Source organism: Cetorhinus maximus, chromosome 10 (genome assembly GCF_964194155.1).
Source record: "Cetorhinus maximus chromosome 10, sCetMax3.hap1.1, whole genome shotgun sequence".
Lineage (NCBI taxonomy): Eukaryota > Metazoa > Chordata > Chondrichthyes > Lamniformes > Cetorhinidae > Cetorhinus > Cetorhinus maximus.
In genome coordinates, this window is record NC_135888.1 from 59,724,047 (window position 1) to 59,737,883 (window position 13,837).

Genomic DNA, 13,837 nt, shown 5'->3' on the forward strand with positions numbered 1-13,837 from the left:
AAATTGTGTAAGGAAGCGTGCAAGAGTCCTTAAAACTAATACACTCATTATACTGTACATGCACTTTAAAAAGGCATTCTGATTTTACATATCATTGCTCTTGAGCCATTTATACAAAGGAGTTGTACTGCATTTGAATAATCAGTGTGTTTCAGTGTGACAGATGGGCAGTATGTCTTGCAGCTATCTGATGGCTTTTTAGAAATAGTACCAGATGTTGGACATTGTCCCCCTGTGCACTCGATGGCTGTACAGATGTTTCTTTCCCATCTGAGTGGTTCATAAGCACTGCAGGCAAAGATGATGCATCACAATCTATGCGGAGTGGGTATTATGGTGAGCTGAACCTGAATCTTAACTATTAAAATGGTTTATATCCTTCCATGGCTTAAAGTGACCTGTCAGATAGCTGCATTATTTAACAGTTGCCTGAAAGAGAGATATCTTGCACTCATAGGACAAATGCCTGAATGCCAAATTTCAAATGATCACAATTTGTACTATAGGAGAAAAGTGTGTTAATTCATTGGCAAGTTGACTTTGATTGGCCCAGTCATTGCCACGGAGAAAGCAACAGGGAACTATGGGCCTCCCAAACCCCTCAGGTAATTCAGAAAGGCGCAAGGCTTGAACATGTTCCCTTTTTTTGCAGAGAGCAGGTCCCTGCATATGAATGTATGTCACTTCTAGCAAGCATAAATAAGCCACAGTATGAGTTTGACTGATTATCTTAAATTTAGTTGTTAGTTTAGCCATTAACACACTCAGGATTGTCCAAGTGCTGCCCAATCACAGAATCACACCTAACAGCAGATGTTTTGTTTTGGGTTTTACAAACCTTATCAGCAATGTTGTATAAATGGCCTGTTGTAAGGTGTTGGGTGTAGTTCAGTAAGTTCTATTTAGGTATTCATAGTCTTGGCTAGTTCAGCAGTAAATATTTATTAACTACTACAAACTATGTACGTAGGTACAGTAGAGGTATAAGCTAGGAGCTATCTTCATGCTTGCTTCTACACACAGCTCTGTCCAACACTGCATTAATTCCTAGGTGCGAGTCATGTGTTCTCTTACATCACTGTGTGCGTGGTACTGTACTCAGTCCCATGTTAACCATTTATGTGCCAGACTCTTATCCTACACCTCCCCCTAAGTCTTTTCCAATGTATTTACAAGTTATCCCAGTTTACCCCATGTATTTACATCACTACTGCTACCCCATCTTTTCTCCTCCCCCCACCCTCCCTCAACCCAAGTCTCTGAGTTCATAAGTTCAGGCAGTCTGGAGGCCTTATAACCCTTCCATATCTTGTTCGCACTATTGTCAGAGGAGTGATAGGCTCTGTTGCTGTAGGTAAATTTTGTTGAATTGGAGGCTGTTTGTCATCTGGGTGTCTTTTCATCCTCTTTTTCTGTTCTTTGGCATTGAATCACTGTCAATTCTCCAGTTGTAGTGATCGGTAACAATTGGTTTATCCCCTTCTTTACAGGGCGGATGAAATCTGGGCTCGTTTTTGTCTCTTCCTTTGTGCGGCTCGCTGTGACGCACGCTGGGTTGGAAGATCGCTCTTCCTGTTGTGAGGATGTGGCTTAGTAGTAAGCTAACCTTTGTGTTTGGCTGTGTGTTGTGCTGCCATCAATGGATGGCTGCTACATGGTTCCAGCATCGTTTGTGGCACTGCCATGCTTGCTGGGGATTGCAGTGTCTGCTCTGTGATTTCAGGGTTTATCTCTCCAAATGGCGGCAGAGCCAGAGATTGAGGCTATTCTTGTTCCTGGTTCCACTCTTGACTGTCATCCACTCAAAGTGTCGTGGTAACCATCTGAGTGGTTGGCTGGTCCGACAAATGAGAGACATCTGGCACCTGTAACATAAGTGGACAAACCTGCTCTGTAAAGAGAGAAGTCAATTCAGAGCTGAAGTCCTAGTCGGAGAACCTTTCTTGTGGAGCTCTCGGGATCTTGCAGTTCTGTATAATTTATGACAGTGGTTGCCTTGACGACAACAGCCGTTTTGAGGAGATTCAGGGCTACGCAGGCATCTCTGCTCAAGAGAGTAACAGATTAGTTACTGATGATGTACATCAGCTCAAAGATTTGTTTGCCACCATACCTTAATAGTTCCAGAATCATGCCTATGACTGGAAGTCAGATACTTCCACACCCATATAAAATGGTTTGTCTGTTGTTTGTAGCCAGAGGTGTCTCAGCCATGGTTCTTTGTCCAATATGTAACACCGGCTCCCATGTCTAATTTTAAAGTTTGTGAGATGGCCTTTAACTGAACGAATTCCAAAACGAAAATCCTGGATCTTTGACCTCACCCAAGAAGTATGTTTGTGTGTCCTCTTGGTGTGCTGTCACAGCCTCATGAATTCTCTTGGGATCTTCTGTACTTTTTGACGTTTTGGCTTTGCTCAGCTTCTCAAAGTGCCCAGTTCAGTTACATTGAAAGCATTGAGCTAAAATTGCCAGACATTGAACATGCCTGTGGGGACACTATGCTCAACAGCACCGACACGGTCGCTCTACTGGTTGGTTAGGGTATTGCTTCCCTTGGCCTGGAATGTCCCTGTTTCAGTGCTGTTTCACTAACTGGATTGGGGCATTTACTTTGTACCACAGTTTATTTCTCCCCTTAGTATGGTGCTGTAAATGGTTTTCAGATTGCCTGACAATCTGGATAGCCTTCTCAAGGGTTAGATCTTCCTTTGCTTGAAGTATGTCTAGGCCCAACCATCTTCAGCTACTTCATCAATGACCTCCTTTCCATCATATGGTCAGAAGTGGGGATGTTTGCGAATGATTGCACAATGTTCAGCACCATTCGCGAATCCTCAGATATTGAAGCAATATCCAGGCTTGGGCTGACGAGTGGCAAGTAACCCATTCATGTGACATAAGTGTGAGGCATTGACCACCCTCAACAAGAGAGAATCTAACCACCACCCCTTGACATTCAATGGCATTACATTGCTGAATCCCCCACTATCAACATCCTGGAGGTTACCATTAACTAGAATCTGAACTGGACTAGTCATATAAATACTGTGGCCACAAGAGCAGGTCAGAGGCTAGGAATCCTGTGGTGAGTAACTCACCTCCTGACTCCCAAAAGTCTGTCCACCATCTACAAGGCACAAGTCAGGAGTGTGATAGAATACTTTCCACTTGCCTGGATGAGCGCAGCTCCACCAATACTCAAGAAGCTTGAGCTATCATGGCAAAGCAGCCCACTTGATTGGCATCTCATCCACAAACACCCACTCCCTCCACCACTGACGCACGGTGGCAGCAGTGTGTACCATCTACAAGATGCGCTGCAGTAATTCACCAAGCCTCTTTAGACAACATCTTCCAAACCCATGACCGCTATCATCTAGAAGGACAAGGGCAGCAGGCACATGGGAACACCACTGCCTGGAAGCTCCCCTCCAAGCCACTCGCTATTCTGACTTGGAAATATATCGGCGTTCGTTCACTATTGCTGGACTAAAATCCTGGAATGCCCTCCTTAACAGCACTGTGGGTGTCCCTACACCACATGGACTGCAGCGGCTCAAGAAGGCAGCTCACTACCACCACCATGTTGTAAGGTGTTCGGCGTAGTTAGGTAGGTCTTATTAAGGTATTCGTGGTCTTAGGTAGTTGAACAGTAAGTATTTATTAACCACTAGAAACTATATACATAGGTACAGTAAAGGTCCAAGCTAGGAGCTGTGTCCATGCTTGCTTCTAAACATGGATCTGTCCAACACTACACTGACCCCTAGGTGTGGGACATGTGTTCTGTTATATCACTGTGGGCAGTATTGTACTCAGTCTCACATTAACTCTTTATGCTCCAGACCGTTATACTACAGGGCCCTAGGTATTTGCCCACCTTGATGATATTGCAAGCTTGATTCATCAATAAAGCGCATCAAAGCTATCTTGTGAGACAATGGTTATCCTAGTCAGATCATTGTTTGCTGTGTATCATGCAAATTTGTAAATGGACCAAAGGACTCTACTTTTGGACCTGAAAAGTACCCAGTCAACTTCAAACTACCTTGGAAAGGCAAAGTACCTCAAAAGTTTGAACAACAAGTTAAGCAAGCTGCTTCACGCTGCTACTTTGAGGTGGGGACATGTGTGGTATTTTTCACTAACAGGATGCTGCCATCAGTCCAAAAAGACGTTCTGCCTACCACACATTCAAGCAATGTGTATGCCGTATATCCTAGTGAATGGCTGATCGAATCAAACTCTTTCGAGTTATCAACAGTCACAGATTGCAACTCTTTCGAGTACAATCACAGTTCTTGGTTTTCCGGGAGTGGGACATGAACCCACAACCCTCTGATTCAAAGGCGAGGGTGCTATGCACTGAGCCACAGCTCGAATCAAACAGTGCGTACTTTTGGTTGTTCATAATAGGCAGAGTCTAGATCATACTCAACCAGCTACACCTGCAAAACCAGAAACAAATGTCTACTGTTAGATGTGATTCCATGATTAGGTAGCACTTGCTGAACAATCCTGAGTGCACTAATAGTTACATTAACAACCAATTTAAGAAAATCAGTCGTGCCCATAACGTGGCTCATTTACGCTTGCTAGAAGCGACGTACATTCATATGCAGGGACCCGTTCTCTGCAAACAAGAGGAATATGTTAAAGCCTTGTGGCTTTTTGAATTACCCAGGAGCCTATAGTTCCCTGTTGCTTTCTCCCTGGCAACACCTTGGCCAATCAGAGTTGACTTGCCACCTTTTTCTCCTATAGTATAAATTGTTGAGTGTTTGAAATTTGGCATTCTTGTACTTGTCCTGCTGAGTGCAAGAAGCTTCAGTAACATGTTTCTCTTCCTGTAATATTCAAGTTCCCTGCTGCCAAGCAACTGATTTAATAATTCTGCATGCTAGCTTTAAAGTTTCCAATCAAATGCTCCTGCAAACTGGGGGAGGAGAAGCAAGTTTCATTAATAGGGGTATGCATTGTCAAACTTTCTGTCATTTCAGCATGAAAAGATGCTGAACTTTAATAAATTACTGTACTGCAGCATTTGTGTTAATTACAGTGAGTGGGATGCAATGCTCCTCCAGGTTCTATTGACATTGCAGGTGTTGGATATGTATTTAATGGTGCCCCAATTGCTCAGTGATTATATGCACTGCCCAGTGACCAGGAGTCAAATCTGACAACATCTAATCTGTAAATCACACAGACTAGATGATATCACTTTTGATTCCTGGTCTCTTGTGTCATTTGATCTCAGCTGAGGTACCAGTTTGAGTGCTACATTTAGCATGAGCTCATTCCTGGTTGGGGGGAATTAACCAAGGTTCCAACTACCAGTTGTATCCAGATAATCCTCCTGGCAGGGCTATTTGTGATGATCTTGCCAGATTACAGGATGATGCTGTGGTTGATGCTTACCCTCTTGGCTCATGCATGGAGAATGGTTAAGTGAATTGAGGAACCCATATCCTAGTAAGGGTCAATGCCTTCAGGAGGGACCTGGGTGTCCTGGTACATGATACATAATAAGTTAGTATGCAACTACAGCAAGTGATTAGGAAGACAAATGGAATGTTGGTGTTTATTGCAAGGGAAATGGAATATATAAATAGGGAAGTTTTATTGCTGCTGTACAGGGCCTTGGTGAGACTACATCTAGAGTACTGTGTAATGTTTTCATCTCCTTATTTGAAAAAAAGATAAAATTGCATTAAAAACAGTTCAGAAAAGGTTGACTCGACTGATACCTGGGATGAAGGGCTTATTTTATGAAGAAAGGTTGGACAAGTTGGGCCTATACCCAGTGGAGTTTAGAAGAATGAAAGGTGATCGTATTGAAACACACAAGACCCTGAGGGGACTTGATAGGGTGGATATCAAGAGGATATTTCCAATTGTGGAATAGACTAGAAAACTAAGGGAGAAAATTTAAGAAAAACAGGTCTCCCTTTTAGTACTGAGATGAAGAGAACTTTTTTTTTCTCTGAGGGTTGTTAGTCTGTGGAATTCTCTTCCCCAGAAAGCAGTGGAAGCTGGGACATTGAACTTATTCAAGGCTGAATTAGGAAAAAGGGAGTCGAGGGTTATGGGTGGCAGACAGGAAAGTGGATTTAAGATGATGGCTGACCTGGCTGTGGTCTCATCGAATGGCAGAGCAGGCTCAAAGGGCCAAATGGCCTACTCCTTCTTGGTCCTTGAGAGGAAACTGAAATTTTAAAGAAAGTTACATAACTTAAGATGCACTGCTACAGTCAGCCCCAATCAACATTTTTATTTATATAAAATTAAATTTCACATCTGGCACCTTTTTATGAATTGATCACCAGGTTTTGGTTTTCCTGTGTAGTCCTGTCATCGGGCTATGCCGGATGTCAATTATCCAGTGTTTTAAGAGTGAAAGAATTTGTAAGTATTCCTCTTTCGCTATCCCAAATCATTTGATAGGTATTGAAGTGGTTTTGAATGTGATTTTAGTGTTTGTAAGACTTATTTACAAAGTTATGTTGTTTTCAGTTTTACTGATCTCAAGTCTACTTGTAGTGCATATGTACAGAAAATATGTTCCCACTTCCATGTCCACACCACAGATGAATTAACTAATCCAGGCACACACTATCCAGGCTGGCAGTAGGTATATTGGTTTGTTGGCCTTCAAACTGTATTGGCAATTAAACTGATTGTCCATCTGCTTTAGACAAAGAAAACACCCCTTTGGAGCTAATCAAAACTTCAAAAAAACACTCCAATTTCTAAACTGGATAGACAGACCCAAGGGAATTAAATTAAGTTAAAGTATATAGTATTTCAGGAATAAACTAAAGTTAGACTCCCAAAAGAAAAGCTTTTTGTTTAAATCTTCTTTGCTCCCAAAATTCTCATTTTTTGTCCAAATTTTACAAGATTTAATGCTTATTTTGGCATTTTAGATTTAATATTTAAGTCATAAAGCTGCAGATAATACTTGATTATTGTTAAGACTGTACTAGTGTTTATTTTTGTTAAAAAAGAGACTTTCATTTCAATCTCAGGATACCCAAAGGCCTTTTGAATTTAATTTAATTTTGAATTGTAGCCACCATTGTAATGTAGGAAATCAATCTGATCACAGCAAGCTCCCACAAACTATTGTGTGGTATTTTGTTTTTGTGATGGTTATTAAGGGATAAATATTGGCCAGGAACGAAGGGAGACCTCCTCTGCTCTTCTTTGAAAAAAATGATGGGATCTTTTACATTCACACAAGAGCAGCCAGGGCCTTGGTTTAAAGTCTTATCCAAAGGCACCATCTTCTACAGTGCAGCACTTCCTCAGTACGGCATCTGAGTTCTGGTCTAGATTTTTGTGCTCATGTCTATGGAATGGGACTTGAGCCCACAAGGATATTTATTACCAACCGGACCTTGGCTAATGGCACTGCATATTGTGGTATTTGGTGAAAATGCACCAAAAACCTGACAGCTCTGGGAGATTGATACTTCCCTGGACCTGCCAGCAATCCAGGGTTTAAAACTACTTGAAATAGAAATATCTCAATTTTTATTGTAATTATAGTCAAAGAGTAAAAGGTTGGTCTGTTAGAAACCAATTAATCTGTAGTTTTGATTGATGTTCAATGCCACTGTTTTCAGTGGGACAATTAGTTAACAGCCGTATGAACATTTTAATAGATTTATATACCAGCCAAGGGACTGGGTTTGTTTATTATTTCTGCACCTCTCACTGATTTGTGTATAGGTAATATTTGGACATGATCAGGAAAGGGGAAATACATTTAAATTCCCATATACTGCATATGGGAGAAACATCCAGGGGTTTTCCAAAGATCAATACCATTCTAAGCTCTTAGTGTAGGTTCATGTCCATAAAAACTAAATTAATACTAACGGCAGATAGTCACTGAAGAGTTATTTGAGGCTGTAATTATACTGTGGTGCTTGTCTGCAGACTGGAATTCACAATGGCCAAGACCCTTACAGCAGGCAGCCACTGGCTACAGGTAACACTCTGGGCACCATGGGATGTGCCCTGTGAAGATGTGCTTAGAGATCTGTACAGAATTACATTTCTGGCTGGTAAATTTTGAATGCTTTGACAACGTGGAAAGAAACCGCTTCAAAGTTGTACCTTTTAATGAAAACCCTCTTCTCAATTTATAAGTGCCCAGGCATCATACTCCACATACTGTTGAAGACAATCGGTGTGAGACAGCTTCCCCAAATAGACAATTGCTTATTTCCAGAATTAGACCAGAGCTGAGTCAGAAAGGCACACAACATAGAAGTAACCAAACTCTATAATTCATTTTATTAGTATTAAGAACAATCTTTCCTTTTTTAAGATTGATTAACAAGTGACAAAGTTACTGGTTTGTTTGCCTTTTAGGTGGGACATCAGAACAATTTGGAGGGTTTGCAGACTTTGCTTCGACAGGTACAACACAGAGCAATTTCCCTTTGGTATCAGGTATGTTATTGCTGTTATCATCCCATCTGACATGTCCAATTTCTTTTTACAGGCTTAATTACAGGTCCGTTCACTTATTGAGAATTAACATACTTATGGGACTTGCACCTGTAATATGTGTGTTGGAACTGTTATACAATGTTTAATACTAATCAGGCATGCGTATCAGTGTGAAGATTTAAGTTCAGGGAAAAATCCCAGATTGTGAAAGACCACCAAGAGACCATTATTGAGGGAGAAATAATTAAAAATAATCATTGCTTTCCTTTAGCGAGGCTCAATTGAAAAATGTCAGAGTTTTGCATTGATTGTTCCAAATGCCAGGAAAATGATCAGTAGTCAAGATCACTCATAACTTTCTCTGTACATCATTATACAAAACAACAGCAGAGCCTGCTGTGTTATAGAATGTAGATGTTTAAAGGTGTAAGCTTTTAGGAGCTGTTAATAATGAATGCTGAGTTAATTGATTTTCATGTCTTATTCTTGGGTCTTGAGGCCATTTGGCATGTTTCAATATGCAATAACAGGTGTTAAGTTTCAGGGCTTTACAAGACATTTCCCTTCTCCCAATTTATCAAACCTTCAACTGAGGCACAATGGCACATTAGAAGAGCTGGTTTACTGTTGTAAAGCTAAACATTTTAATTAAGAAGCAGAATTTGTTATTTTATGTAGCAAAAACCTGACAATTGCAACATAAAACAGAGATTAATTCATTGAAGAATTGTGAGCCCCAGGGACATCCTGCCACTACCAACGCACAGTGGCAGCAGTGTGTATCTTCTACAAGATACACTGCAACAAAAGCATCAAGCCTCCTTCAACAGCATCTTCCAAACCCGCAACCTCTACCACTTAAAAGGTCAAGGGCAGCAGATGCAATGGAACATCACCACCTGCAAGTTCCCCTTCAAGCCACACGTATCCTGACTTGGAACTATACCACCCTTCCTTCACTGTTGCTGGGTCAAAACCCTAGAACTTCCTCCCTAACGGCACTGTGGGTGTACCTACACCACACGGACTGGGGTGGTTAAAGAAGGTGGCCCACCATGACCTCCTCAAGGGCAGTTAGGAATGGGCAACAAATGCTAGCCTAGCTAGCAATGCCCATACCCCGTGAAAGAATAAATAAATAAAAATTCTGGCCCCTGTTCTGAGACTGCATCAATTTTCAATTCCTCATCCTTGATTTCAAACCTTTCCATGGCTTCGACCCTCCTCATCTCTATAACCTCCAGCCCTACAAGCCTTTGGGATGTCGTCTGCTCTAGCATCTTGTACATTTCCAATTTTAATCATTCCACCATTGGCAACAATGCTTCCAGCTGCCTTAGCTGTAAGCCCCCTAAATTTCCTCCCTAAATCTCTGTGCCTCTCTTTCTCTATCTCTATCTCTCTCCTTTTAAAATGTTCTTTAAAATCAAGGTTTTGATAATGTGTTCTGAGATTTCCTTCTTTGACTTAGTGGCATTTCTTTTTATTGATTACGCTGTTGTTAAGCACCTTGGTTTTGTTACATTAGAGGTTATATACCATAAATGCAAGTTGTTGTGTGGTATAACATCCCCTTTATAAAACAATACATCACCTAACTTGTTCTGAGTAATGCCACAGGAAAGAAATATATTTTTAGAAGGCCTTTTAGAAAGGAAGATGCAGTTATACGGTTACTTTTGGGTTGCTGTGAAAATATGTTTTACGATAATACAAAGGTATATCTGCAAATTCTGATATGAATCTGGAAAGCAACAGTGTGATTTAACTCTTCTCTTGCTTCACCACCCACCACCAGGAGACGTCATTACACAGCATGAAATTTCAAGTCCAGTATGATTTCAGCCAAATTTTCAAAATGTGCTACTGGGGCCTCCTCAGTCAGCTTTTCATAAAACTGATGTACAGTTTCTGATGTTTTTAGAATGTGAATGCTCCTGCTGTGCTCTCAGAACTGGCCACAGAAATTAAAACTGACAGCATTGGGTGTTACTGGCTGAAAACTACACTCTGAACTACAATCTCTAAGCAACAGAAAAGTATACCTGCAGTGATCTCTCCAACCATGCTGGTGCTTTGCATAGCATAGTACTGCTGCTCATGAATTATCCAGTTAGGCCGTCTGTGACGATAACTCGTGTTACTTCATGTTATTAATAACTTGTTAGTATTTTGCGTACAGGAGTGAGAGTATTTCACCACACCCATATTTCAATGTTTCAGTTGATATTTCAGAGAGGTTTTAGTACATTTGAAATACCATTTTCAAGGTTAACCTGTTTGATTGGTATTGGCTAAGAAAAAAATGTTGGGCAGAACACAGGAAGAGCTTGAAATCTTAAATGCCCAAAGAACAAGCATGGCCCCAGTTTATCAACTGATCTGAGTATCTCCAACAAGGCGGTCCTCACTCAGTACTGCGTAAGTGATGCTACCTCAGTTAGCTATTTTCAGAGTGCAGTGAATTGTTTTTGGATCAGTACTGGAATATGTTTGTGTGCATATTTTATAATATGGAATTCCATATTTTGCCAACTTTCTACCATGGTTTTCCCTTCACCTCTAACTACTGATTCTTCCAGGACTATGGTTCCAAGGGCGGGCACTGAAATCCCTCCTGTTTCTGATTCAAGTAGTTGCTTTTCATCTGAATCCAGTCAGCAAGCTCTTTGTCCATGGGAAACATCACAGCCATGCCTGATTTTTGTTTGCACAAGCTGTCTCCAAACCTAAACTTCCAGCAGTAGTCACTGGGCAGTGAGCTGGAGTGGGAACTTCATCTGTTCTTTCCTCTCCCTAAACTAAGGGCATTAAAAGAAAGGCTTGCATTTAGATTGTGCTTCTCATGACCACTGGGCATCTCAAAGCGCTTAACAGCCAATGAAGTACATTTTCAAGTGTAGTCACTAGAAAACTGGCACCCAGTTGCACTCAGTAAATTCCCACAAACAGTAATGTGATAATGACAAGATAATCAGTTTTTTGTGATGTTTATCAAGGGATGAATATTAGCCAGTATGCTTGGAATAACTCCCCTGCTCTTCTTTGAAATAGCAACATGGGATATTTTACATCCGACCATGCAAGCATATGACAAACGGCACCTCCAATGAATCTAGTGCTTTCTCAGTACTGCACAGGAGGGTCAGCCTTGAATTTTGTCCTCAAGCCCTGGGCACAAAGGCCAGTGATCATTTGCTGGGGAGCTACCAGTCACCTCATCAAAAGGGATTGAATCAGGATCTTCTTGACTAATTGGCACTACATGCTAGCTGCTGTATGCCAGAAGTAGTTTCTAGTTTCATTTTTGCTGTGAGAGGTTATTCCGAGAAGTGTCAATAATAGCATCTTTGATAAAATTACCACAAATAGCTTAGTTGATCATCATGAATTTCTCTTTATTATCATTGAACTCAATGAGATTTTCACCAATTCAGAGCCAAGATTTTACACAGTTCATCAAAAAACAAACCAGCTATAGAAATATTGTAAATTACTGTTCCACAAACTGCACACAGCAGCAAAGATGCCTGCAGCTCTAAAAGACAAGAGTTCCACTACTTGAGTTGATAAAGAAGTACAGGGCATCATTTGTACTTGTGAAAGATAGCAAGAATTAAAGATACCGAGGTGATCTAGTCTTGGGTTTCCAATTCATTCTGCAACATTAGATTATAGCCTTGCATCTCACTTTGAGGTAGTAATTCTGTATATAACCCAATTGAGCAGAGCCTGGCAGCATATAGTAAAAGATTAATGAACCTAGCACCATTTAAAAGTGATAAGTCCTACTTTCGACTAGTTGCTCGAATCTTTAAATACAGTTTCAAATAAAAATCCTACCACAGCAGAAGTGATTTGGTTGATTTTCAAATTGATGGGGAGGGGATTCGAGGGATAGTGAGTGCCCCCCACTCACTGTCTGTCAATTCCCCTCCCATCACTTTGAACATTGATGAAAGAAGATTAAGAAGTCTATGAATACTCTTGCATATTGTGCTTGTCAGCACTTATTAAGAACCCGGTTTTGACAGTATTTAAAATAAATATTTAGTAGTCTCAGAAAGTTGATTTACATGTGCCCATTTTATCCAGTTATATGTATATACTTTTAAATGCTACTTGACGGAGATAACTGTAATAGGTTTATATAACCTAAATGCTTTTAAGGTCTCATAACCATTCAAAAATGATTAATCTGGGTTGAATGTTATTTCTTGAGGGACCTAAAGTGTTATAAAAGGATTAATCAAATTTGAAAAATGATTTCTAAAGGGACTGAAACTGTTCAGCAATGATTAATCTTCTTTGAGAAATGATTTCCGAAGGGGCTATTACCATTGCTGTACAGCTTCTAAATTAATACAGGCAAAGACAGCTCAAAACTTTTATTTTTCCTACTAGTCTCCAAGTTGTGAGTCTCAGCCCAGTGAAATGAGGACATTTGATAACTATAGAAAGAGAAAGGGATAACAAAGCTTCTTTTTCCCTCTGCACCTCTCTTTTTCTCTTCCCCCACCCTGCCAAACGAGGCTAAGTGGGTGAAGTTACTACTCAGTGTGGTCCTGAGTCCTACAGAGCAGTGAGTCTCTAGCTTAGTCCCCATGTTGGTTTAGGTAATCTCACCTGGACTAGCTGTAGGGACATTACAATTGTCAACAGTGCTCTGGGCCATGATTGGGAGTAGGAATCCTCCAACATGCAAGGAAGAGAATATCTTTAGCCTCCCTATTAATAACCACAACGTGCATTTATTTTGTGCCTTTAATGTAGCAAAATGTCCCAAGACACTTCATAAGTGTGTGATCAAACAAAATTTGACACTGAGCCACAGGAGATATTAGGATAGGTGACCAAAAGCTTGGTTGGAGAGGTAGTTTCAAGGATACCTTAAAGGAAGAGTGAGATAGAGAGGTTTAGCATGCGCGGAGGCAGGGCCACCAGTGGTGGAATGATGAAGATCAGGGGTGCGTAAGGAACCTAAACTGCAGAAACACAGGTATCCAGGAGCACTGTGGAGCTGCAGGAGGTTAGAGATAGGTAGGGGTGAGCCCATAGAGGGATGAGAATTTTAAAATCTAAGCATTGCCAGACAGGAACCCATGTATTAAACCATTTTTACAGTCTACTCCCAATAATGTGATGTACAACAGAAATAACACACTAAAGTGGGAATGCAGTACTTATGAAAAATTGAATGATCCGATCATTTAAATGAAGTGAATTTAAATTAAGAATCTATAACTGTTCTGTGCCATGATTTTGCCAAATAATCTCAGTTTTGTTGTTGATATATGCCTACAAAAACATGACTGACTATTGAACTCCGTGTTGATGGCTCTCGGTCAGGAACTTACAATGAAGTGCTACC

General features: G+C 40.7%; 1 protein-coding gene across 2 annotated transcripts in view; it reads left to right on the forward strand.

The window, feature by feature from the left end:
- Positions 1-13,837, forward strand: part of LOC144685718 (clathrin interactor 1-like) — a 262,875-nt gene that overhangs the window by 227,919 nt on the left and 21,119 nt on the right. For both annotated transcript variants that reach the window (XM_078550531.1, XM_078550529.1), the window contains exon 9: positions 8,386-8,466. In XM_078550531.1, coding sequence (XP_078406657.1) covers positions 8,386-8,466 — 81 coding nt within the window. The remainder of the gene's footprint in view (positions 1-8,385; positions 8,467-13,837) is intronic.